Consider the following 25,805-nt stretch of genomic DNA (forward strand, 5'->3'; position numbering starts at 1 on the left):
GCTTGGCCGTGCTGGAAACCGGAGCGATCCCCCACCTCGAGGGTACAGTTAAAATTCCAACCCCCGAGGAAGATGCACTTGTCGCTATCGATTGAGCTCAAAAGAGAGGACACTTCTTCAAAGAAGCTTGCTTGCAATGCGCCAGGCCTGGGCGCGTACACGTTCACAAAGTGAAGTAGCACTCTACCCAGGCGAACGGAGAGGTGGAGCAAGTGGCCCAGCACAAGCTCCTTTACCCCAAGATCTCCAGCTGAAAAGTCGGGGCCAACAAGATAGCCACCCCACTAGAAATAGGGGTCAGGTGACTCATGTAGACCCCACCCTGTCACTCCAGGAGCCAGGTGGCTTCGTCTCCCGGAACGATGTGGGCTTCCTGCAGAAAGCTCACTGCATATCTCCCTTCCCTGAGGACTGAGAGATTGTGAAATCTGCGGTGAGACCCCCCTGCTGCCATTGATGTTGAAGCTGGCTATGGTTATCTTCATGTCAAAAGTACTTAGAAACCCGTTACCAACACTTCACTGTGAGGAGGGAGCGGAAGTGCAGTTGACTTTCCATTCGCCGATCAACCCATTGAGGAACGCTTTAAACCTGCGCCTCTCAACCAGTTTCACGCCCGCCCCCTTCCCCGCGTCATTGAAGCGGCACAGACGGACGGAATGATCAGCGCCAAACTTGACCACCGGCCGAGGGCTAGCTTGAACTTTATTGCGGCAACCCCCGGATGTCCCGGAGTTCCGCCCTGGGGATGAGAGGGGATTCGTTGGGAGGCACGAGGGAGTTCACCGCCTCACGAGCAATGGATTCAAGGTCATCCTTCGTGCCCCACATCGAGTCCCCATCCTCCTCTGGGTTGTCGATGCCAGCGGCCGATACACCCACCACACACTGTGGGGCGGACGTCCCGACCGCATCCGCTGGTCCTACGTCCATCACAATTCCGTCCCCAGGATTGATGGCGGAGGAGTCCTCTCTCGGTTTGTCTATGGAACTAGAGCCTATGGGTGCCAGCGGTCCAGGACCCCCCTCCACCTCCGTCCCTAGGCCGGTAAGCGGCCCAGGGGAGACAGTAATTCCCTACTCTGCAAATCCAGCACCAAATGGGACCGGAGGCGGAGAGAAGAGGCCATCTCCCACCCTGGCAGCACCCACAGGCCCAGCAGACGGGGCAGCATTTTCACCCAAAACCGGGTTGGGTACATGCTGGTGGGGAGTGGATTTTGGCTGGGATGGCCGACCCTTCACTCAGGGCACCCGCCCCAGTGGCAGATGGGAAGGCCTCTCCAGGAGCATCCCCAAGCTCCCCCATCACAAGCTCGACTTGCTCCTTCAGGAGGGGCCACATGTACAGGGGTCTCCCCCTCCCCTCCATCCTGAGGGGTAGGGAGCTCCTGCCCAGGCTTTACAGCCTTGATGGTGGTGGTGGCAGAGGGAACCTGGGGACCCGAAGCAGGAGATAGCTCCCCTCCAGCAGATGGGCCGTGCACCTCAGGGCCCAGTGTTACCTCTGTGGAGGGGTGCCTTCTCCTCTTTTTCCCACTGGGGTGTGGAGGCTCCGAGACTGCTATGTCATCAGGGGCCTCCACCTCTGTACCCTCCTTTTGCTTGGTTACCCTGGGCCTGAGCCCAGCCCTGGGGCAGGTGGGTTCCCCAGGATCTGGCTTTGGGCTGAGCTCAGGCTCGGGTTGTGCCACCGTGTCCAGGGGACGCACCTCTCAGTGTTTATTCTTTCTCCGCGTCTTCCTTCCACTTAGATGGGCACCCCCCCTCCCCGCTGGAGGCTGTGAAAACAATGGCCTCCGGAACGCCTGAGCGGTGTCTGTTGGAGGGTGAGTGGGAGGAGGTGCAGTGGTGCCTCCTTGAGCTGCTGAGGTGGAGTTGGCAGCCGGGAGGTTGGGGCAGTTCTTATGAACGTGTCCCACCCCCATGCAGGCATGGCACCGTACCCCGTCCAAGGTCCAGAAGATGCAATAGGCCGCGCCTGGAACTCAACATTACATTGGCCCTCCAAGACGTCCTCCCGCACCAGCCGCATAAATAGCTGGCGGCGGAAGTAGTAGACATGCCGGAGGCTGTTCTTCTGAAGACCGAGCAGAATTGGGGCGATCCCCGATGTCACCTTCCCCAGACGGTACAGCTGGGGGAGAAGGAACTCATCGGGAATAAAGGGCAGGACGTTCGATAGAATCACACGCTGTGCAGTGGCCTCCAGGGGGTCCACTGGCAGGAAAGTTCCACCCAGGGTGAGCCCCCTGCTCAGAACCAGGGCCTGCTCGGTCTTCAGGAAAAACACTACCTTCCCGTACATCTTCGAGGCTGTGACAATGGCCAAGGGCCAACAACCTCTGCCATTGCCTTAACGCAAGCTTCAATAGTCATAGTTGGTTGGGTGTAACTCTTCACCCCATGCTTTGATGTCAAGAACGGTGATGGGGATACAGGAGTGGCTGCAGCATAGGAAGGCTCCGCAACCAGAGAGTAGAGCCTGGCTACCTGACCCGAACCCAACGGGACCCAACAACGTGTTGGGTTCGGCATGGGTCGGGTCGCTCTTCTGGATCCAGCATTCGGGCTCGGGTCGGGTTGGTCGGGTCGGACACACTCTATCAGCACCTACAGTTTTTGTTGCTTATCTGCACAAGCTTAAAAAGTGAAAAACAGAAGCCAGGTTAACAGAACATTCCGACGCTCGGGTCGGGTCGGGTCGGATCGGACGCGGGAAAAAGTGAAAGGACTCGGGCCTGGTTGGGCTCGGGCCTGGTTTCATTTGCAGACCCGAGCCAGCCTTTACCCGAGAGGACTGTGAAGCCATAGGGTAGAACAGTCACACCCACCATTGAATAAAATAGAGTTTGAGAGAAAGGACAATAAATAAATAAATAATAGTAACAGATTGTCCCACAAATAATCTGCTGGAGGTTAATGGCGAGGGAGAGAGGCTGAAGGACAGGAAGGTCAGGAGGAATTAGTCTCTTTGCAGATGTTACTTTAAGGCAGTCCTTTCGCTGGTCTTCCAGTTGGTGGTGGGGTGGGGGTCTGATGTCTTCACCTGGGACAGCCGTCAGCTGCCAGGCACACTTTGCTTCCGATCTTGAGGGGAAACAGAAAAGAGCAAGTCTCTTCAACTGGGCATCTCCAGCTATCGCAGGCTAGGTCATTGGGGTGGGGAGGGAGCTCCTATTCAATGCTGTTAAACACAGGAGCTCCCTGTTGAAATACAACAGCTGCACCTAAGGTCTTCAGGTCTCTTCTTTCCCCCTCCCCACAACAGTCAATGAAAGGGCTTCAAAAAGCTAAACTCACAAGAACTGTCAGTTATTTTGGCTTCCTGTTTTCCTGTTTTGTAGACAGGGACGGATGGAAAAACCTTCCTTTCAGTCTCAGTTTTCCTCTTGCAGCAGTCACACAGCTTCCAGTCTCCAGCACACAGCCGCAGTCAGCTGAACCTCATTATCCATTCAGGAGTTCCAACTACATAGCAGCCAACCCCTTTTTTTTTACTCTGTACGTAACCCATTTCATTTACTTTATATATTTTTGTTGAGGGGGCCTTTATTCTTCAGGCCCCCTTTATATACATTTTAAAAGTCACTATTAAAAACAGATAAATAAAGCAAAACTTAAATTAAAATTCCATTTTCAGCATCAATGATACACTTCAGCCCCTGCGGTGCCCAGCGGTTGCGGAAGGCCCCAAGCGTGCCGGTGGACACCACATGCTCCCTCTCCAGGGACACCCGGGCACGAACGTAACCGCGGAAGAGGGGCAGGCAATCAGGGAGGACGGAACCCACCCCCCCCCCCCGCACCGATGGCCCACAGCCTGGACCTGTGAATTGCCACCTTGGCCAGGCCCAGGAGCAGACCGACTAGGAGATCCTCCTCCCAGCCCACGCCCCCCCGCACCGGGTACCCAAAAATCAGGAGCGTGGGGCTGAAGTGCAGCCAAAACTTGAGGAGCAGCCCCCTTAAATATGCAAAGGGATGCTGCAACCTCGCACACTCCGTATATACATGGAACACAGACTCGTCCAGCCACAGAAATTACAGGCGGCCTGGGAGTCCGTGAACCTGCTAAAAAGCCAATTGCACGGGACTGCTCTGTGCAGCACCCTCCACCCCAGGTCCCCGATGTAAAGCGGGAGGACTCCCGCGTAGAGAGACCTCCGTCGGGGATTTCCCTCACCACCAGATGGCAACGCGGACCGCCAGAGTGTGTCCGGCCAGCTGACGAGGGCGAGCAAGTGGAGAGTATGCAGGAGCAGAGCGTACAGGAAACCCCACCGCACCGTTTGGAATGGCATGGAGGGCATTTCCGAGAGGCGGCTTGGGTTGTACAGGACCGGCACCCAAGGAGGGTTTTGGGGCCTGACTCCGATGAGCAGTTCCAGCCAGTTCCCACTGGGGCGCAGAGGCTCAGAGACCTCCATGTCATTAGTGGCCTCCGCACCCTACTTTTGCCTGGTGACTCTGGGCCTGAGTCCAGCCCTGGGGCAGGTGGATTCCCCGGGAGCGGGCCTTGGGCTGAGCTCAGGCTCAGGTTGTGCCATGGTGTCCAGGGGACTCGCTTCTTGGCGTTTAATTTTCCTCTGCGCCTTCCTTCCACTTGGACGGGCACCCCCCTCCCCACTGGAGGCCATAAAAACCATGACTGAGCGTTGTCTTTAGGAGGTGTAGGGGGAGTGGGAGGAGGTGCAGCGGCGCCGCCCTGGGCCGTCGAGGTGGAGTTGGCAGCCGGGAGGTTGGGGCAGTTCTTACGAACATGCCCCACCCCCTTGCAGACATGGCACCATGCCCCATCCAAGGTCCAGAAGATGCGGTAGGCCGTCCCCTGGAATTCCACATTGAAATGGCCAGCTGTGACCTCCTCCCGTGCCAGCTGCATAAATAACTGGCGGCGGAAGGAGTACGCATGGGAGTCCGTGAACCTACTAAAAAGCCAATTGCACGGGACTGCTCTGTGCAGCACCCTCCACCCCTTGTCCCCGATGTAAAGCGGGAGGACTCCCGCGTAGAGAGACCTCCATTGGGGTTTCCCCTCACCGCCAGATGGCAACGCGGACCCGAAGACCGAGCAGGACTGGGGTGAGCCCTGTCTTTACCTCTCCCAGATGGTGCAGGTGGGGAAGGAGGAGCTCACAAGGAATGAAGGGCAGGACGTTTGACAAAATGATTCGTTGCACAGTGGCCTCCAGGGGGTCCACTGGCAGAAAGGTGAGCCCCTTGTTCAGGGCCAGGGACACCACCCACTCAGTCTTCTGGAATAACACAGCCTTCCCATACATTTTAAGTGAGCAAAAATGGCAGAAGGGGCAACAACCTCGGCCATTGCCTTCACACATGCCTCTATCGTCATGTTCAGGTGGACATAGCTCTTGACCCCCATGCTTCGATGTTAGCAGCGCAAACGGTGATGGGGCAACATGTAACATCTGCAGCAGCATACGTGCGTGAAGGCCCCGCCACCGGCGAAGAGGGGCTTGCCATGGGGTCAAAGAGCCACGCCTACCCCTAAGAAATAAAGCAAACAACAGTTTTATTTTGAAACTATAGCAACATAATGGGGGGGGGGGGGGGGTGGGGGTAGAGGAGGATAGGGGTGAAAAGGAAAAGTAGAGGAGAGGAGAGATTAGGTGGCTGAGTGGTGGAAGGGAGAGAAAGGCTGCAAGGATGTTTCTCTTAAATCGGTGGTGGAGAAGTTTGCTGCAGAGAATACAAAGACCTGTCTTCAGTCCAAGCAAAATAGTTCACCAGTGCTCCAACACCCACCTCTCCAAAATAACTCATAGGTTCTTTACTCCAATGGATAGAATCAGTCTCACACTTGTGTTGTAATTTGTAGTTGTTCGTTCTCAGTTCTCTCCTCTCCAGTTCCAACTCCCACAGGTGCAGCTGCTTCAGCTGATCACACACAGGAAGTGCTCCAAGCTCTCCAGCCAATCCCGTGCCATACCTGTTCCAGGAGTGATTGATGGGGATGCTATTCAGCAATGAGTTCAGCCACCTTGATGAGCACAGAGAAAAAGTTTTTAAAAATGATCAGGTTGAGTAAAATGGGCAAGAAGTGAAATGGAGGACAAGGATTATTAGATGAAGTGGTGTGAATGTAGGGAGGGGATTTAGTAAAGTGATTACAAGGCAAATGAAACCATTTGGCCCATACCCCACTCCTGCACCATGGCAGTCTTTATCTGGAGATCTAAAATGGACCGGGTCTAGAGCGACACGATGTTCAAACCTCTGGATAAGGGCGGGAAGAATGTACCCAGCGTCGCCCTCATCCTGATGACCACTTTCGTGTACAGCTGCATCAAGCTGTGCGTACAGCCCCAGTACGCAAACACCAAGTGTCATTATGTGCTGAGGTTTTATCTGTCCCCGGTGTTACGAAGGATGGGTCTGGTCACATTGCCGCGGAATGCTCCATCCAGTTGGACTGTGCCGTACCACCTGTCCTTTGTGGGAAAGTTTCTGCAGGAAAACACCTTTGACCACCAATCCATCAGGCAATGATCTGCATGGAATGTCCTCAAGGCCCTACAGGAAAAGGAGATGGTGGATCCGGTTGGATGGTTCCCCAAGCAGACTGCCGAAGTCACTTGGCAGAATGCCTCATCACCAAAACTTTCAAACAAGCACCAAGATCTAGCTTGGCTGGTGGTGAGAAGGGCCCTCTCCGTCAGGTCCTTCCTGCACGCCCGGAGTCTCGCCCCCTCCACACGCTGCCCTTGAGGTGGCTGCGGTGAGGAACAGACAGTTGCCCATCTCCTTCTGGAATGTGTCTTTACAAAGCAGGTGTGGAAAGAGATGCAGCGGTTTTTGTCGAGGTTCATCCCAAGCAGCTCTGTAACACAGGAGTCTGTGCTCTATGGGCTGTTCCCAGGGACGCACACCGAGACAAACATCAACTGCTGCTGGAGGACCATCAATTCAGTGAAAGATGCTCTTTGGTCTGCCCAAAACTTGCTGGTCTTCCAGCGCAAAGAGCTGTCCACGACTGAGTGTTGCAGACTGGCACATTCCAAGGTCCAGGACTACGTGCTGAGGGACGCACTAAAGCTTGGGGCAGCCGCAGCAAAGGCTCAATGGGGAAAGACCACTGTGTAAGGTTCCCCCACCAAGCTGAACTGAGAGGTTGGACCCATGGGAAACCCCTCGGGCTGTATACACCAAATATGGGTTTGCTGTAAAATGTACATGGCATGTAAAATGGAATGGAAGGATTGTGAGGCAACTCACTCCTGTATCGAAGAAAACTGATTTCCTTTGCACTCTTTGGAATGTCAACTTGGTGCTGTTTGGAACTGTTTTGTAATGCATTTTTTAACAGATTTTTATGAATAAAGTATATTTTTGGGAAAAAAAAGCAAATGAAAACAGGACAAAGCAGCCCACTTGATCAGCAAACAAAAACCCATTGAAACATGCAGAATGTCATAGTTGTGACGAAACTTCACCCCAAGCTTCCTGTTTGTTTCCCATTGTATTCCCGAGCGCAGGCATTCCCATTAACTGGGTAAAAGTTCTGACAGTTAATGTGTTTTCCCCCTAGACCTGGTGGAGCTGATGATGATACAGAACGCCCAGATGCACCAAGTGATCATGAATAACATCACCATGGCAGCACTCATGAGCTTTGGATACAGTGCACAGCCACAGCCTGCCGTGCAGGTCAGAGGTCAATCACTTTCACCTCAAACTGAAAACACAGTGTGTGCTAGCGGTCAGGAGGTTTTGGTGGAGTAAGATGGTCTGAAACAGGTCAAGTGTCCCAAGTCCTAGTCATAAACCACACTTCAGCCATGCCGCAGTGGGGAACTCTCTCACCTGAGTCAGAACGTTGTAGCTTCACTCCCACTCGAGAGACCTGAGCACATAGTCCAGGCTGACACTCCAGTGCGGTACTGAGGGAGTGCGGTACTGTGGGAGGTGCTGTCTATCAGATAAGCTGTTAAACTGTGGCCCCAACTGCTCTGTCAGGTGGATGTAAAAGAACCCATGATACTATTTCAAAGAAGACCCCGGGGGGGTTATCCCCAGCGTCCTGGTCAATTTTAATCCTTCAATCGGCATCACTAAAAACACAGATTCTCTGGTCATTATCACATTGCTATTTGTGGGAGCTTGCTGTGCAATGATTGCTGCATTTCCTACAACACAACGTTGACAGCAATATGACAATCTGTATCAGCAATCTTTTACACCCCCCTGTGAGTCCAGTCCCACACCAAAGTAATTGACTCTTAACTGCCCTCTGAAAGGGCCTGGAAAGACGCTCAGTTGTATCAAATCGCTACGACAATGATCCATCACCATTTAAGTACAACAAGGGATGAGCAATAAATGGCAGCCTTGCCAGCAATGACTGCATCTGGAGAATATCTTTTTTATAAAGTTGACCCAGCAAGTGGGGCGAGGTCACAGTCTGTCACGCTGCAGAAGGAGAGCAGTTCAGTGCACGGCCAGCAGTGAAACCTAGTACAGAGTAAAGTCTAGTCGGCTGAGGTTAACCCTCAAGCAGCAAGAGTCAGACTGGAGAGCTGTGCTCATACCTGTGCAGGATGGTGAAAGCTTGGGAGAATGAAATGGACATTAGAAGAAATGTTACTCACGGATTATTATTAAAACGCGACTGCAATGCGCCCAGTTATTTGGCAATGAGATTCTGGAACTTTCTAAAGTGCAAACTGAATATAGAAGTATGTTTGAACAGAAAAAAATTTAAAAGGTCCAGTTTTAGTTCATGCCTGCGCCTCAGTGAGATGGCGTTAGTTAACAAGGGTTAGTGAAACAAACTTGATAACTCGAACCCCAAGAAAGGATTGATTAAGGCCTTGTCCACAGTGAGGTAACTAACCCCTCAGAGCTTAGTTGTAATTCGTGCCTCGAATCTACTCTTATAATCTCTGACGACTGATGTTTGAGTTGACGGAAGTTGTGTCTCCCTCATTAATGATTTCAGTCATCTCTGGAATTCCCACTGACCAACATTGATCCCAGTCCACCAACACCCGGATTTTAAAAATCTCATTCTCATGTTCAAATCCATCCATGACCTTAGTCCCTTGTATCTCTGTAAACCTCCTCCAGCCCTCCAACCCTCTGAAAGCACTGCATTCCTCCAATTCTGGCCTCTTGCACTTCCCCCACTAAATTTGCCTCATCATTGGCAGCCAAGCCTTCAGCTGCCTAGGCCCAAATCTCTGAAATTCCCTCCCTGAATCTCTGCATCTCTCTTTCCTCCTTAAGACCATCTTTAATGCCTACTGTTTTGACCGAGCATTTGGTCACCTGTCCTAATATCTCCTTACGTAGTTTGATGTCAATGTTTGTCTGACAAAGCTCCTGTGACTGTCCTTGGGATGCTTTCCTATGTTAAAGGTGCTATATAATTGCAAGCTGTTACTTGGTTGTTGAATTAGGCTGATGAGGGCTAACAAAAGCATTCTTTTCAAAATTCACTGTGATTTCAAAATTCCCACCATTATAATTGTTAATTTTTAAATCGACAGCTTTGGGACCTGCATGTGTTGGACAAAAAGCCATAGGTTGAAGAAACCAGTCTAAGAGTGTGTCATCTTTCATTTATTGTGTTTAGAACCCAGTATCAATCAGAATGGAAGAGAGCGAGCCAGATACTGTTTATCACCATCACTACCAGCCGTGGCCATATCCTGCATACCCTTCATGGCCTACACTGCCACCTCAGGCCCAACCTCAGACCCAACCTCAGGCACATCACATGGTGAGACTACTGCAAGAGAATCTGCAGCCGACGGTACGGCACGTCAATGGAGATGCACCTCCAAGTCCCCGGAGAGAGATGTAAGCGCTTTGACTCTACAAGGGGCTGCATAGCCACCTCACTTGCTGCAACTATTATTAGGAGAAATTGGAGATCATGGAATATCCCAAAACTGGAGGCTTGGAGGGGGTGGTGGACGCGGGGTTCTAGAGATAACATTTAGAGTTCGGATCTGAGGCTTTAGTAAGACAGTCCATCAGCAGCTCCATGGCTAAGTGCCCTTCCTGGCATGGGTAGCGTGCCACCATGCTAGAAAGGCCCACATTGGATCGCTGCTCTATGCTACATTGGCTGATCTCAGCTTGGGTGTTACAATTGTCCTGTGCATCTCTGGGATAAGGAGGAAAAATGTGTCAGCACTTCCATGTGATGTGGGAGTGCATCTGGGGGTAAAGGGGTGCATATGAGATTGGGAGATAGGAGGAAAGGTATCCAGTCCATGGAAACACCTGTCTCCGAACTTGGACAACAGTTTGTCGATGCTCCATGTTGACTCCACCCTACCTACATCAACTTTATCTCACCACGGGAGCTCAGACTGTAACTGACCCCCTCCTATTGTCTCTTGTCTACCCGTTTAATACCAGGTTTTGTGTATCCTAATGTAGCTTGTTTTCTCTGTGTCCATTCGTGTGTGCATTTTGGCTGTAGGTCTGGGCCATACAACCTTTATATCCACTTTCTCCCTGCTTTTCTCTTTACCCCTCCTCAACCCCTCTGTCCTGTTGTCATGCCTCCTTACATTTCTTCCCTCTGGTCTAATTTGCCCTCCCAAATCCCTCCCCCAACCCTTCAGTACTCCTCGACCTGCCTATGCTCCTGTCACCCTCCCAAGCTTGACCCTTTTAGATAAGCCTACAGCATTCCTCTGTACCTCTCTTGGCGTTCTCCAGAGGACCCATCAAGGCACTCGCTGCTGCCTCCTTACGAACAGCAACGCCAGCTGCCCTGTCCTACTCTCTCATTGAGCTTCCCACTCAGCACGCTGGCTCGGGATTGATCTTGTCAATCTCCCCCCTGTCCAACTCACCCCTTCCCAATGATGACACTGTGGACTCGGCCAGAAATCAGCTGTCACCAACCTTCTCCATCTCCTTCCAAAATTTCACTTGTGAACAAAGCCTTTGCAATCCATGCATTCATTGTGGATGATTGCTTCAACATCGTGGCATTGACAGAAACCTGGCTGAGGGATGATGACATCTTCCCCCTAACTGCAGCTCCCCTCCTGGTTATGTCTTCAACCACTTGTCTTGCCCAGACTGTCGCAGTGATTGTGTGGCTCTTATCAGCAAATCACACTTTGGTCAGTTCCTTTACTTCTCTGGCACTTTCTCCTTAGACTATCTCAACTTGATCTGGCCTTCTCATTTGAAATCCTCATTCTCTAATGCCCGCCCAAATACCATGCCAATTTTCTCATTGAACTATCTCTACAGCTTTCCTCCCAGTCTCTGCACCAAGCGACTCCTTATCCTTGGTGATCTCAACCTCCATCTCAACTCATATTCTCTCACCTGAATTCACTGCCCTCCTGTCCTCCCTAAATCTCTCCCTCCATATAAACTCTCCAACCCATATTCACAGCCATCTCCTTGAACTTGCCAACTCACGAGGTCTCACTATTCTTATAGTAACGATCACAGATAATGCCATCTCTGATCATGTCTTTGTATTGTTCTCCACCCACATACAGTGGCTGCAAGAGCAGGTCAGAGGCTGGGAATTCTGCAGTGATTAATTAACCTCCTGACTGCCCAAAACCTGTCCACCATCTACAGGACACAAGTCATGAATGTGATGGAATACTTTCCACTTGCCTGGAAGGGTGCAGCTCCAACAACACTCAAGAAGCTCGACAGCATCCAGGGTAAAGCATCCACCTTTATCGGCACCCCATTCAGCACCTTAAACATTCACTTGGTCCAGTGGCAGCAGTTTGTACCATGTACAAGATGCACTGCGGTAGCTTGCCAAGGAATTTTCAACAGCACCTTCCAAATCCATGACTCTACCACCTAGAAGGACAAGGATAGCAGACCCATAGGAACACCACAAACTGCAAGCTGCCCTCCAAGTCACACACCATCCTGACTTGGAACTATATCGCCGTTCCTTTATTGTCGCTGGGTCAAAAGCCTGGAATTCCCTCTCTAATGGCACTGTGGGTGTACCTACACCACAAAGACTGCAGCTGTTCAAGGCAGAAGCTTACCACCACCTTCTCAAGGGCCATTGGTGATGGGCAATCAATGTTGGTTTTGCCAGTGATGGCCACATCCCATGAATAAATAACAAAAAAATCCCCCTCCCAACACTACTTCCCTGGAAAACAAAATCCCCCAATTCACTTAAAACTGCACTTTCAAAATCCCTGCTGTCTAACCTTTGCTGTTCCATTCTGCAACTATCAATCTGCTCAGCAGCCTCACCCCACCTTTGATTCCCTAGTCCTCATTAAACCCATTACTCACTCTCACCCTGGCCATTCCCCCTGTGCACCTCTTACCTTCTTATCAAAGTCACACATGACATCGCATGTGACTGTGAGAAAGGTAAACTATCCCTCCTCATCCTTCGTGACCTGTCTGCAGCCTTTGACATGGCCGATCACACCATCTTCCTCCACAGTCTCTCCACTGTCATCCAGCTGGTGGAGCTCTCACCTGGTTCCATTCTTATCTATCTAATTGTAGCCAGAGAATCACTAGCAATGGATCATCCCTGACCACGTCCTATTTCTCATCTCCATGCTGCCCCTAGGTATCATCACCTGAAAACACAATGTCAGTTTCCAAATGTATGCTGAAGATATTCAACTCTACCTCACCACCACATCTCTCGAAACCTCCACTGTCTCTAAACTGTCTGACTATTTGTCTGACATCCAGTACCAGGTGATCAGAATTTTCCTTCAATTAAATACTGAGAAGACCGAAGTCATTGTGTTCGGTCCCACCACAAATTCCATTCTCCAGCCACTAACTCCAGCCCTCTCCCTGGCAAGTGTCTGAAGCTAACCCAGTCTGTTCACAACCTTGGTGTGATATTTGGCACCTAGTTGAGCTTCCAACTACATATCTGCGCCGTCACTAAGACTGTCCATTTCCATCTCTGTAACATCGCCCTCCATCTCCATAATATTGCCCAATTCCATCCCTGCCTCAGCTCATTTTCTGCTGAAACTCTCATCCATCCATGCCTTTGTTACCTCTAGACTTGACTATTCCAACGCGCTCCTGGCTGGTCTCCCACATTCTACGCTCCATAAACATGAGGTCATCCAAAACTCTGGTGCCATTCACCAAGTCCCGTTCACTTATCACCCCCGTGCTCAATAACCTACATTGACTCCCAGTTAGCCAGCACCTCGACTTTAAAATTCACATCATTATTTTCAACTCCCTCCATAGCCTCTTCCCTCCCAATCTCTAATCTCCTCCAGTCTCTCAATTCCGAGGTATCTGCACACTTCTAATTCTGGCCTCTTGCGCATTCCCGATTTTAATTCCTCCACCATTGGAGGCCGTGCCTTCAGCTGCCAAGGTCCTAGTCTCTGGAATTCCCTCCTTAAACCTCTCTGACTGTCTACTTGTGTCTCCTCCTTGAAGATGCTCCTTAAAACCTTTGGCCAAGCTTTTGGTGATCTGTCCTAATATGTCCTTATGTGTCTTGGTGTCAAATTTTGCTTTTTCATGCTCCAATGAACCATTTTGGGACAATTTATTATGTTTGAGGGGCTATATAAATACAAATGTTGTTGTTCATTGCACTGAAGGTGACCATTCAGCCCACTGCGCCTGTGTCAGTTCTTTGCTAAAGAATTCCAAGCGGATAGACATGTATAAGAATAGTCACTTGGACCAGGCACCTTAGGACTGTCAGGAATGTGGAAAATACCCCAGTACAGGGCACAAAGGACAAAAGGAGACAGTACAGAGGGAAACAAAAGAACAATTTTAAAAATGTTTATATATTTGCTAAACTGTTAGTCGGACATTTACATAATGCAGCTTGTCTATAAACACTTCACTGTGTGAAACCTGCACTGTATTGCTTTGTTTACATGCCAGATCATCGCAACATGATAAGTGTTTGCCATGTCTTAGCTTGTAGCAGTCTTGCCTTTGAGCTGGAACGCTGTGGGTTCAAGTTCCACTGCAGGACTTGAACACAGAAACCTAGGCTGACGGTGTCATGTTTCAGATGAGACATTGTCTGCCCTCTCAGGTGGCTGTAAAAGAACCCATAGCACTATTTCAAAGAAGAGCAGGGAGTTCTCCTCTGTGTTCTTGCCTATATTTATCCCTTAATCAACATCACAACAACAGATTATCTGGCCATCACATTGCTGTTTGTGGGAGCTTGCTGTGCACAAATTAGCTGCTGCATTCCTACGTTACAACTGTGACTACACTTCAGAAGTACTTTGCAACATCCTGTGGTCATGAAAGGCGCTACATAAATACAAGTAAATTTTTCTTTTCCCTTTTTCCTGCATGTGCAGATTCCTCCCCTTGAATGGGTGCTGACTGCTGGAAACTCTCCTTCAGCTTCAGCCCAGGGTCTGCCAGCAGGGCTGGTCTCCCGGCTGCAATGCCAGGGCTCAGGGAAATAAATGCCCTCACGACACTGCCCCCAGGCTCACTATTCTCTTCTGGCTGTGACCAGGTGGGTCACTCCAGGTTGGGGCACGCAGCATTGCACCCTTCAGAACGACAGCCCGCACGGATATGCCCCCAACATGGGCAAGGTGTCTACAGGTAAAATAGGACACACCTGTTCACCGTTTATTTCCGAGGATTCCAGCTGCTGTTCTCTAAAAACATAATGGGGGCGGAACAGTAGCACAGCAGTTAGCACCGCAGCCTCACAGCTCCAGCAACCCGGGTTCGGTTCTGGGCACTGCCTGTGTGGAGTTTGCAAGTTCTCCCTGTGACCATGTGGGTTTCCTCCGGGTGCTCTGATTTCCTCCCACATGCCAAAGACATGCAGATTGATAGGTAAATTGGCCATTGTAAATTGCCCCTAGTGTAGGTAGGTGGTAGGAGAGTTGAGGGAAGGTGGGGATCTGAGAGGAAAAAATGGAATTAATATAGGATTAGTATAAATGGGTGGTTGATGGTCGGCGCAGACTCAGTGGGCCGAAGGGCCTGTTTCGGTGCTGTATCTGTCTATGACTCTATAACAAGTCCAAGTGAAGCCACTTCCAGTGGAATATCACATTCTGTTTGGCCTACCAGTCATTGCCAGTGCAACGAAACAACCCATTCAATGTTGAGTAACCAAAGTACTCAATCCCAACCCTGCCATGCTTTATCTCATCACGTCCTCCTATTGTTAACTGGAGTAGGGGCAGTTTCCAAACTTTATGCTCCCAGTTGGACCTTTTTTATTTGGACTAATAAAAACAAAGAAAAAGAACTTGCATTTATATCGCACTTTTCACAACGACCAGACATCTCAAAGCGCTTTACAGCCAATGAAGTTGGCTGTTTGGAAGTGTAGTCACTGTTGTAATGTAGGAAATGTGACAGCCAATGTTCCCACAGCAAGCTCCCACAAATAACAATGTGATAATGACTAGAGAATCAGTTTTTGTGATGTTGATTGAGGGATAAATATTGATGAGGTCACCCAGGATAACTCCCTTCCTCTTTTTCAAAATAGCACCATGCAATCTTTTGCATCCACCTGAGGGGACAGTCAATTTAACATCTCATCCAAAAGACAGTGCCTCCAACAGAGCAACACTCCCTCAGTGCTATACTGGAGTGTCAGCCTTGACTTTTGTGCTTAAATCCTGAAGTGGGATTTGACCCCAGAACCTTGTGACTCAGAGATGAGAGTGCTATCAACTTAGCCACAGCTGACCCATAATAAAGGTGCCACTGATTTGTCCCAGTGTCACCTGACAGAGGTCAGCCTCACAAATGCCCCTTTTGAAGGGAAGCACCAGTACAATCTGACGCACGGTCCAATTAAACTGAAGGAGGCTTAAAATAAAGTAATGAAGTCCCATTTCAAAAAAAGCAAAGCAATCTTGCACAACTAAATCCCAATGTTAATGCAAGTGTCTAGCCAACACTCTATTCCTTGCGGTGTCCATGGTTGTCGAAGGCCTCAGGCATATTGGTGAACACTGCCTCCTCCATCTCCAGGGCCACCAGGCATGGACAAGGCCAGGGAAGAGAGGCAGGCAGCCAGAGCCACCACTCCTTCACCGGGAGTGTAAACTGGAATCTACTCTGACGCACGGGGCCCGATCTGTCAAATATGACAGCTGTCCTGCATCAGCAAAGTCCCACGAACCACAAATGGGATGAGTGGCCAATCGATCTGATTTCTCAGCACACTGCACTCCCTGTTCTTTCAATAGCACCATGGGAAAATATCAGCCCTGATGTGGCAGAAACATCTCTCTGTAACCATGGAAACAGTCTATGAAGCATTGACACTGGAAAACAGAGATTGTTTTAACCTCCTCCTATTGTCAATGGTACATTTTTCCACACCTTAATTGACATACTTTAAACCACCTCAGTGGCAAAAAAAATAGTTAGATCCTGAAGTATAAAGTGTTAGAATTTCAATTCAATGATAACATATCAGGCAAAACGAGTGAATGGATCTTGGGCTTCCCACTCAACTCAAAGCAAATGTTCAACACTTACCTACCCCTCGCCAAAAATCCTTCCTCATTATATTTTACATTCTATCCAACCCGTCTTTCCTAGTCCCCCGGCAGTAGATACACTTTATGCTCGGCCCTTTGAGATAGAGCTGGTAAACCTGGCAATGACTTAGTGGGATTGAGCTGCTAAAGCTGGCAATGAATAAAGGGCCAGTAGGCTACAGCCTGAAAACTCCTGTCAGTTGCTTTAGTCACTAAAACTGGCTTGTAATTAACCAGGGCCATTGGATTTTCTCCTAGTAAAGCTGTGCCTCCACCCCCACCGCCAAGTGCCACAGGGACAGTCGGTGCTGACGTGCGTCCAGCCTCAGGTAAGCTGCAACAGCAGAAATAATCTTGAGCTGCTGCCTAGTTCCTCCTAAACTTCCTTGTTTAATGTAACCTTCCTTGCTCTCATTGTTAAAAGACTGCTTCCTTCCTCCCTTTACTTTCCTCCCCCCACCCCAACTTCCTGAGGTGCCTCACAATTGGGCAGCCCCCCTTATTTCCATCAATCCTCCTTTCCCCATGCCGGTCACAGGCCTTGAAAACATCTTAACACCTTTTAAACCCAAGCTTGGTATTGTATAACACTACTACCTGATTTATCCTATTTTCTTTCTTGATGGTGTTCCTTCACCTTGATAATCCAAAGTATACTTTCTCATTTGTTTTTCCAAGGGCCAGATATCTTAGCAGTAACTTGTTATTTTTAATTCCCTCCCTCCTATTTTCTCTGTTCCCTAAATCCCTCTTCAAACATCCAAAGACCAGAGCCAGAATTCTTGGTACTTTCAATGCCAAAATCCATTAAAATACAAACACGTTTCATACTACGCCAATAATAAAATGAATCATATGACAATCGAAACATTTGCACACGATGCCTAGTGCCGACATATAACCGAGGCTGTTGGGCACAGACCTCCACTCACCCATATTTTGGTATTTTGCCCTGCCCCCACACAGTGATGAGTTGTGGATTAGGGCCCAAAGACTTGTGCAGCTGAGGGTCAGATGAAAGGAAGAGACTGCCTGCAAACAGCCCCAGAGTTAGATTGAGTATCACTGACCTATAATATGTGAATAGGGGCCTGTTAACTACCGAAACTGGGGGAAGTGAACAGAGGAACAATAGGAGGCCATTTAGCCCCTTGAGTCTGCTCTGCCATCCAATTGGTTCATGGCTGATCTGTACAATTCCATTTACTTGCCTTTGATCCAAGTAACATTTGGGCCACATAAGTGCCAAACAATGACCATCTCCAGCAACACCATTTCATCTTGATATTTAATGGCATGACCATAGTTGAATCCCCCATCATCAACATCCTGGGGGTTACCATTACCATTGCTCTGAAACTTAATTGGAGCAGCCATATAAATATTGTGGCTACAAGAGCAGGTCAGAGGCTGGGAATTCTGCAGCAAGTAACTTACCTCCTGACTGCCCAAAGCCTGTCCACCATCTACAAGGCACAAGTCAGGAGTGTGATGGAATACTGTACACTTTCCTGGATGGCTGCAGCTCCAACAACACTCAAGAAGCTCGACACCATCCAGGACAAAGCAGCCGCTTAATTGGCACACCATCCACCACCTTAAACATTCACTCCCTCCTCCACTGATGCACAGTAGCAGCAGTGTGTACTATATACAAGATGCACTGCAGCAACACACCAAAGTCTCCTTCAACGGCACCTTCTAACCCACGACCTCTACCACCTAGAAGAACAAGGGCAGAAGATGCATGGGAACACCACCAGCTTCAAGTTCCCCTCCACATCACACACCAAGGCCGACTTGGAACCACAGCACCATTCCGTCATGGCCACTGAGTCGAAATCTTGGAACACCCTCCCTAACAGCAGTGTGGGTGTACCTACATCACACGGACTGCAGCAGTTCAAGGCAGAAGCTCACCACCACTTTCTCAAGGGCAATTAGGGATGGGCAACAAAGGCTGGCCCAGCCAGCGACACCCACATCCCAAGAAAGAATAAAAAAAAGTTCCTTGATACCCTTACCCAACAAAAATCACAGTCTTGAAAATTTCAATTGACCTCCCACATCCACAGCTTTTTGGGGGAATAGATTTAAGATTTCCCTTATTTGAAGTGCTTCCTGACATTGGTCCTCACGGCCGAACTCTAATTTTAAGATTGTGCCCTCTTGTTCTAGATTCCTCCATCAGAGGAAATACTTTCTCTGGAGTGGGGTGGGGGTGGTCGGGGGTGGGGGGTGGGGGGGAGGAGAGGGGTGCAGGGAGATCTGGCTCAATCAATCCCTGTATTCATTCTTATTATTATACTGATTATGCAGGACAGCCATGTTAAAGTTATGTTAAGACAGATATTACTGTTCAATATACAGGGGCTTACAGATCTATAACCCTCTGAAGTAACTGTGCTCCTCCCACTCTGGCCTCTTGTGTGTTTCCTACTCACTTCATCCCACAAATTGACAGCCGTGTCTTCAGCTGCCTCGGCCCTAAGCTCTGAAATTCCCTCCCTAAACCTCTTTCTCCTTTAAGACCCTGAAAACTCACCTCGTCCAGCCAGCGTTTGGCCATCTCTCGGATGGACGTAAAAGATCTCATGGCACTATTTCGAAGAGTAGGGGAGTTATCCATTGGCCGATATTTATCCCTCAATCAATGTCATAAAAGCAGAGTATCTGGTCATTAGCATTTTGCTGTTTTGTGGGAGTTTGCTGTGCGCAAATTGGCTGTCACGTTTCCGAGATTACAACAATGACTACACTTCAAAAAGTACTTAATTGGTTGTAAGATGCTTTAAGAGGTCTGGTGGTCATTAAAGACGCTATATAAATGCAATTCTCTCTTTCTTTACCTGTTCTACTGTCTCCATCTTTGGCTCGGTGTCATTTTTTATCTGTTAATGCTATTGTGTAGTCATGGGAATGCTTTACTATATTAAAGGCACTGTATAATTGCAAGTTGTTGTAAATCTCCAATGAAAAGAAAGATCGACAGTGCAGTGCATTTTCCAATCAGGCTTATCCAACTCTTTCTGATTTCCAAAAGTTACTTGCTTTGAAAGTAACCGATGATCTGTTCTTCACTATGCAGAATATTACGATATGGCTGATGGTCAGATGTGACGAACTCTATCTGCTCAGTGGAGATCCTCTCTCAAACCACACGTCTGGCTCATTGACTGCCGAGACCTCACAGCCTGGACACTCACAGCTAATGGAATGAGACTCTGTAAATGTTGCAATAAATGTGCATTTGGCAGGACTTGTCTTGAGACTTTTACTGTTGTCTGATGATCACAGGTTCATACATGGTGCTCTGCTGAACAATCCGATTCAATTGATTGTTAAACGGGAAAACCAAGACTGCGAGCAATCTGAAACAAAAAAACAGAACGTGACGGTAACGGTAAACATTTCCTACAGGCTCCTATGACAGAGTTATCCTGGCTTTTGTACAGCAGGCTATTCTGCTGGGTGTTTCCCGATTTCACTGTTGTTGGTTCAGATTTTATGAGCATTTATACAGAATATACAGAACAGAAACAGGTCATGTTGGCATTTAAGCTCCATTTGAGCTTCCTCATCTAACTTTATCAGCATAACCCTCTATTCCCTTCTCACTCATATGCTGATTTAGCATCCCCTTAAATGCATCTATACTATTTGCCTCAACCACTCGCTGTGGCAGCAAGTTACACATTCTCACCCCTCCCTGAGTAAAGAAGTTTCTTCTGAATTCCTATTTGATTTCTTGCTGACTATCTCATAATGATGGTCTGTAATTTGGTTTTTCCCCACAATTAGAAACATTTGCTGTGTCGACTCTATTAGAACATTTCATAATTTTAAAGACCCCTTTAGGTCACCCTTCAACTTTCAGTTTTCAAGAGAACAGAGACCCAGACTCTTCATCCTTTTCTGATGGAAACTACTTCTCAATTCTGCGATCATCCTTGTAAATCTTTTTTGCACCCACTCCAGTGCCTCAATATCCTTTTACAGTGTAGAATCCAGAACTGTATGCAATATAGAGGATCTTAAGCGTTAATCTCTCTAAAGGGTTAATTTAAAGGGTTAAGGGTTAAACTTTCTGAAGTCTATTTTTTGTTTTGCTTACAATTAGCAAGTAACTAAAATTATTGTTAAGAGGCAAGTTACGTTTCTTACAGTTCTAAACAGGGATATACAAGCTCTCTGAGAGTAGCTGTAGCTAGTTAATTAGGTAGCTATCTTAAACTGGTTTCTGAGCTCTAGCAAAGCTGACACATCATTGTTTTCAGACAGTATAAATTCAGGGGACTCAGTGCTGCTTGTCTGCACTGAGTGCTGCTGGTGGGCACAGAGTGTGAAGAAGGGAGTTTGGTAAGTGAGGGAGCTTGATAAGGAGGGGAACCATAAATTAAGAAAAAATAAATTTAATTAAATTAACACAATAAAGATGCAGGTGATGTGTTGCAGCTGCAGTATGTGGGAGATCCTGGATGTAATGGCAATCACGTCTATAGTAAGTGTCTGTGGCTTGAGGAGTTTCAGCTCAGAGTCATTGAGCTGGAGGCCGAGCTGTAAACACTGCGATGCATTGGGGAGGGGGCAATTTACCCGGATACTTTGCTTCAGAAGGCAACCACACACCTTAGGTCAGGGTCAGGAGGGTGTGACTGTGGGTCAGGCAGCTAGGGGATCGAGAAGGTGGGAGTGGAGGATCCTCAGCCCTTGCAATTGAGCAACAAGTTTGAGGTTCTTGCAGCTTGTATGGACAAGAGTGAGGGCTGTAGTGTGGGTGAGCAGACTGACAATAGCACCATGGTATAGGAAGCTGTTCAAGTGGGGGAAGCAAAAAGGAAAGTACTGGTAGGGAAATTGCGACTGTTCTCTGCAGCAAACGACGAGAGTCCAGAAGGCTGTGTTGCCTGGCTGGTGCCAGGGTTTGGGACATCTGCTCAGGGCTGGAGAGAAACTTATAGTGGGAGAGGGAGAATCCAGTTGTCGTGGTCCATGTAAGTACCAACGACATAGGCAGGGCAAGGAAAGAGGTTCTGCATAGTCAGTATGAGGAAGTAGGCACCAAATTAAGAAGCAGAACCTCGAAGGTAATATTGTCTGGATTATTACCTGGTAGGGCAAATAAGATTAGAGAAATGAATGCATGACTCAAAGAATGGTGTTGTAGAAGTGGGTTCCGGTTCGTGCGGCACTGGCACTAGTACTGGGGAAAGTGGGGCTGTACCTGAACTGTGCTGGGACCAGTGTTCGAGCAAGCCATGTAAGTAGGGAAGTAGAGAGGGTTTTAAACTAAATAGTGGGAGCAGGGGATCAAATTTGGGCAGATGGGGTAATCAAAGAGTAGAGACAAGCCTAGAGAGAAATGATAAACAGACTGTGACAGGAAGGGACAGTGAGTAAAAAATCTAACAGCCATCAGCAGACAAAGCTAGAGATTACAAAAATAATAAAAGGACAAAACTAAAGGCTCTGTATCTGAATGTATGCAGCATTTCAAACAAAACAGATGAATTGATAGTGCAAATAGAAATAAATAAGTATGATCTGATAATCATTACAAAGATATGGCTGCAGGATGACATAGTTTGGGATCTGAATATTGAAGGGTACATGACATTTAGGAAGGACAGGAAGCTAGAAAAAGGTGGAGGGGTGGCTCTGTTAATTAATGATGGTATTACCACAATACAGAGGGATTACCTATGTTCAGGAAACCAGGATGTGGAAGCGGTTTGGGTAGAGATGAGAAATGATAAAGACAAGAAGTCACTTGTGGGAGTGGTGTACAGGTCTCCTAACAGTAACCTCATGATAGGACAGGGTATAAAGGAAGAAATAATGGGTACTTGTCAAAAAGGTATGGTGATAATCATGGGGGAGTTTTAATTTACATATAGACTGGAAAAATCTGATGGGCAAAGGTAGCCTAGATGAGGAGTTCATAGAATGTTTTCAGGATAGTTTCTTGGAACAGCATGTTCTGGAGCCAACCAGAGAGCCGGGTATACCAGACCTGGTATTGTGCAACAAGATAGGAGTAATTAATGACCTCATAATGAAGGTGCCTCTAGGCAGTAGCGATCATAATTTGATTGAATCTTACATTTAGTTGGAGAGAGAGTGAAGAGTGGATCTAAGATTAGTATTTTAAACTTAAATCAGGGCAATTATTAGGGCATGAAAGCAAAGCTAGCAAAAGTGAACCAGCAAAGTAGGTTAAGGGATGGGTCAATAGTGATGCAGTGGCAGACACTTAAGGGGATACTTCAAAATACACAGAATAGATATATTCCAACGAGAAAGAAAAATTCCAAGGGGAGGACCCACCATCCGTAGTTATCTAAAAAAGTTAAAGATAGTATCAAACTTAAAGAAAAAGCATATAATTGTGCAAAGGTTGGTGGCAGGTCAGAAGATTGAACAGAATATAAAAAGCAGCAAAGAACAAGGTAAATAAGGAGGGCAAAATTAGAGTATGAGAGAACGCTAGCTAGAAATACAAAGACAGATAGTAAGAGTTTCTTTTGACAGTTAACTATGTGAGCCTTGGAGTTAAGAGTTAACTAGGTGAGCCTTACGGACAGAACACCGAGTTCGATAAATTCAGAGCATGACTGGCCTTTTTAATATTTCTACATTTTTTATTCTATTTTATTTTATTTTTATTTTTTAACCATGTTCCTGTCTTTCATGTAGTCAGAGCTGCTCATTATTCCTCTATTAACACTCTCTCTGAACTAATGCTTTGTCTTTCACCACAAGCATTAACTCACGCTTTGCCTTTGTCTCAGGACAGTTTTGTTATTTAATCTCTCCTGTGCTCTGCCCTATCACACACCTCCCATTTTGTTCTCTTTTCCACCACCACCACCACACCGCCCCCCACCAACATCCCTTTCACTTGCTTAAAACTGAATTATTTTCTAACCTTTGCCAGTTCTGATGAAAGGTCACTGACCTGAAACGTTATCTCTGTTTCTCTCTCCACAGATGCTGCCTGACCTGCTGAGTATTTCCAGCACTTTTTTTTAATTTCAGATTTCTAGCATCTGCAGTATTTTGCTTTTATTAACAAAGTGAGCATTGATCCAATAGAAAGTGAGTCTGGGGAATTAATAAGGGAAAATAAGGAGATGGCAGATGAACTGAACAGGTATTTTGCATCAGTCTTCACCATAGAGGATACAAGTAACATCCCAGAAATAGCTGTAAGTCAGGAAATGGAAGGGAGGGAGGAACGCAAGAAAATGACAATCACCAGGGAAGTGGTACTGAACAAATTGTTGGAGCTGCAGGTTGATAAGTTCCCAGATCCTGATAGACTTCATCCTAGGGTCTTTCCCTAGATTCCGGGAAGGTTACATTAGATTGGAAAGTAGTCAGTGTTACTCCTTTATTCAAAAAAAGCATGAAAGCAGAGCTTGCAAAAGTGAACTGGCAAAGTCGGTTCAGGGGTAGGTCAATAGAGATGCAGTGGCAGACATTTAAGGTGATATTTCAGAATACACAGAATAGATACATTCCAACGAGAAAGAAAAATTCCTATGGGAGGACCCACCATCCGTGGTTAACTAAAAAAGTTAAAGATAGTATCAAACTTAAAGAAAAAGCATATAATTGCACAAAGATGCGTGGCAGGTCAGAAGATTGGACAGAATATAAAAAGCAACAAAGACTGACTACGAAATTAATAAGGGGGGAAAAATTACACCAAGAGAGAAAGCTGGCTAGAAATATAAAGACAGATAGTAAGTTTCTATACATATTTAAAAATAAGTTAACAAAGTGATTGTTGGTCCTATAGAAAGTGAGTCTGGGAAACTGATGGACGACAATTGCCTGTCCAAGATCGTGTTGTATGGAGAGCTGACCACTGGTAAAAAGAATAGAGGGGTCCCACACAAACAGATCAAGGACTCCCTGAAGAAGTCCCTTTCTGTGTGCCACATCGACCATCGCCAGTGGGAAACACAGGCCATAGATCGTGATGCCTGGAGATGCTACATCAGGAGGACTCCAGACACCTTTGAGACTGAGCGAAGATCCAGCATGAAAGAGAAAAGGAGAAGGTTAGATCCAATTGCCCCCAGCAGCGACGACACCTTCACTTGTACCCTCTGTGGAAGAATCTGCCGGTCACGGATAGGCCTGACTAGCCACCAGCAGGGCTGCAATCGATGACTACAACCTTCCCAAACCTTTCATCCACGAAGAAATGCCAAGAGATTCAAAAAGGGAGGGAGACACAAATCAGAAAACTACAGGCTAGTTAGCTTATATGTGCTGTAGATTTTTAGAGAGATACAGCACTGAAACAGGCCCTTTGGCCCACCGAGTCTGTGCCGACCATCAACCACCCATTTTATACTAATCCTACACTAATTCCACATTACTACCACATCCCCACCAGTCCCTATATTTCCCTACCACCTACCTATACTAGGGGCAATTTATAAAGGCCAATTAACCTATCAACCAGCAAGTCTTTGGCATGTGGGAGGAAACCGGAGCACCCGGAGGAAACCCACGCAGACACAGGGAGAACTTGCAAACTCCACACAGGCAGTCCCCAGAATTGAACCCGGGTCGCTGGAGCTGTGAGGCTGCGGTGCTAACCACTGCGCCACTGTGCCGCCCTAAAAGGGAACTGGTGGATGTATTGTACTTAGATTTCCATAAGTCATTTGATAAGGTACCACATCATTATTGCGGAAAGTAAAAGCTCGTGGTGTCGGGGGTAACATATTGGCATTGGTAGAAGATTGGCAAGCCAACAGGAAATGGAGAGTAGGCATAAATGGGTAATTTTCTGGTTGGCAAGATGTCACAAGTGGTGTGTCACAGGGATCTGTGCTGGGGCCTCAACTTTTTACAATTTACATAAATGACTTGTATGAAGGGACTGAAGGTATGGTTGCTAAATTTGCTGATGACACAAAGATAGGGTGTCCTAGTGCATGAATCATAAAAGGTTAGTATGCAGGTACAGTGAGTAATTAGGAAAGCTAACAGAATGTTATTGTTTATTACGAGTGGAATTGAATACAAAAGTTTGGAGCTTATGCTTCAGTTACACAGGACGTTGGTGAGACCACATCTGGAGTACTGTGTACAGTATTGGTCTCCTTATTTAGGAATAGGCATTTAAGTAAATGCATTGGAAGCAATTCAGAGAAGGTTTACTAGACTAGTACCTGGAATGGACAGGTTGTCTTATGATGAAAGGTTGGACAAACTAGGCTTGTATCCACTGGAGTTTAGAAGAGTAAGAGGCGACTTGACTGAAACATGTAAGATCCTGAGGGGTCCTGACAGGGTGGATGT

The 25,805-nt window shown here is 47.6% G+C and overlaps 1 protein-coding gene across 6 annotated transcripts in view; it reads left to right on the forward strand.

Annotated features, from left to right (window-relative positions):
• The window catches only part of LOC137347889 (proline-rich protein 29-like), a 70,042-nt gene extending 50,302 nt beyond the window's left edge, over positions 1-19,740 (forward strand). For 2 of the 6 annotated variants that reach the window (XM_068012930.1, XM_068012929.1), the window contains exons 3-6: positions 7,553-7,671; positions 9,599-9,825; positions 16,719-16,810; positions 19,570-19,740. In XM_068012930.1, coding sequence (XP_067869031.1) covers positions 7,553-7,671; positions 9,599-9,825; positions 16,719-16,810; positions 19,570-19,601 — 470 coding nt within the window. In that variant the 3' untranslated portion in view covers positions 19,602-19,740. The remainder of the gene's footprint in view (positions 1-7,552; positions 7,672-9,598; positions 9,826-16,718; positions 16,811-19,569) is intronic. The other 4 variants (XM_068012932.1, XM_068012931.1, XM_068012933.1 and 1 more) reach the window with 3 other exon arrangements.
• The last annotated feature ends 6,065 nt before the right edge of the window (positions 19,741-25,805 follow it).

This window comes from Heterodontus francisci, chromosome 33 (genome assembly GCF_036365525.1).
Source record: "Heterodontus francisci isolate sHetFra1 chromosome 33, sHetFra1.hap1, whole genome shotgun sequence".
NCBI classification, from domain to species: Eukaryota; Metazoa; Chordata; class Chondrichthyes; order Heterodontiformes; family Heterodontidae; genus Heterodontus; species Heterodontus francisci.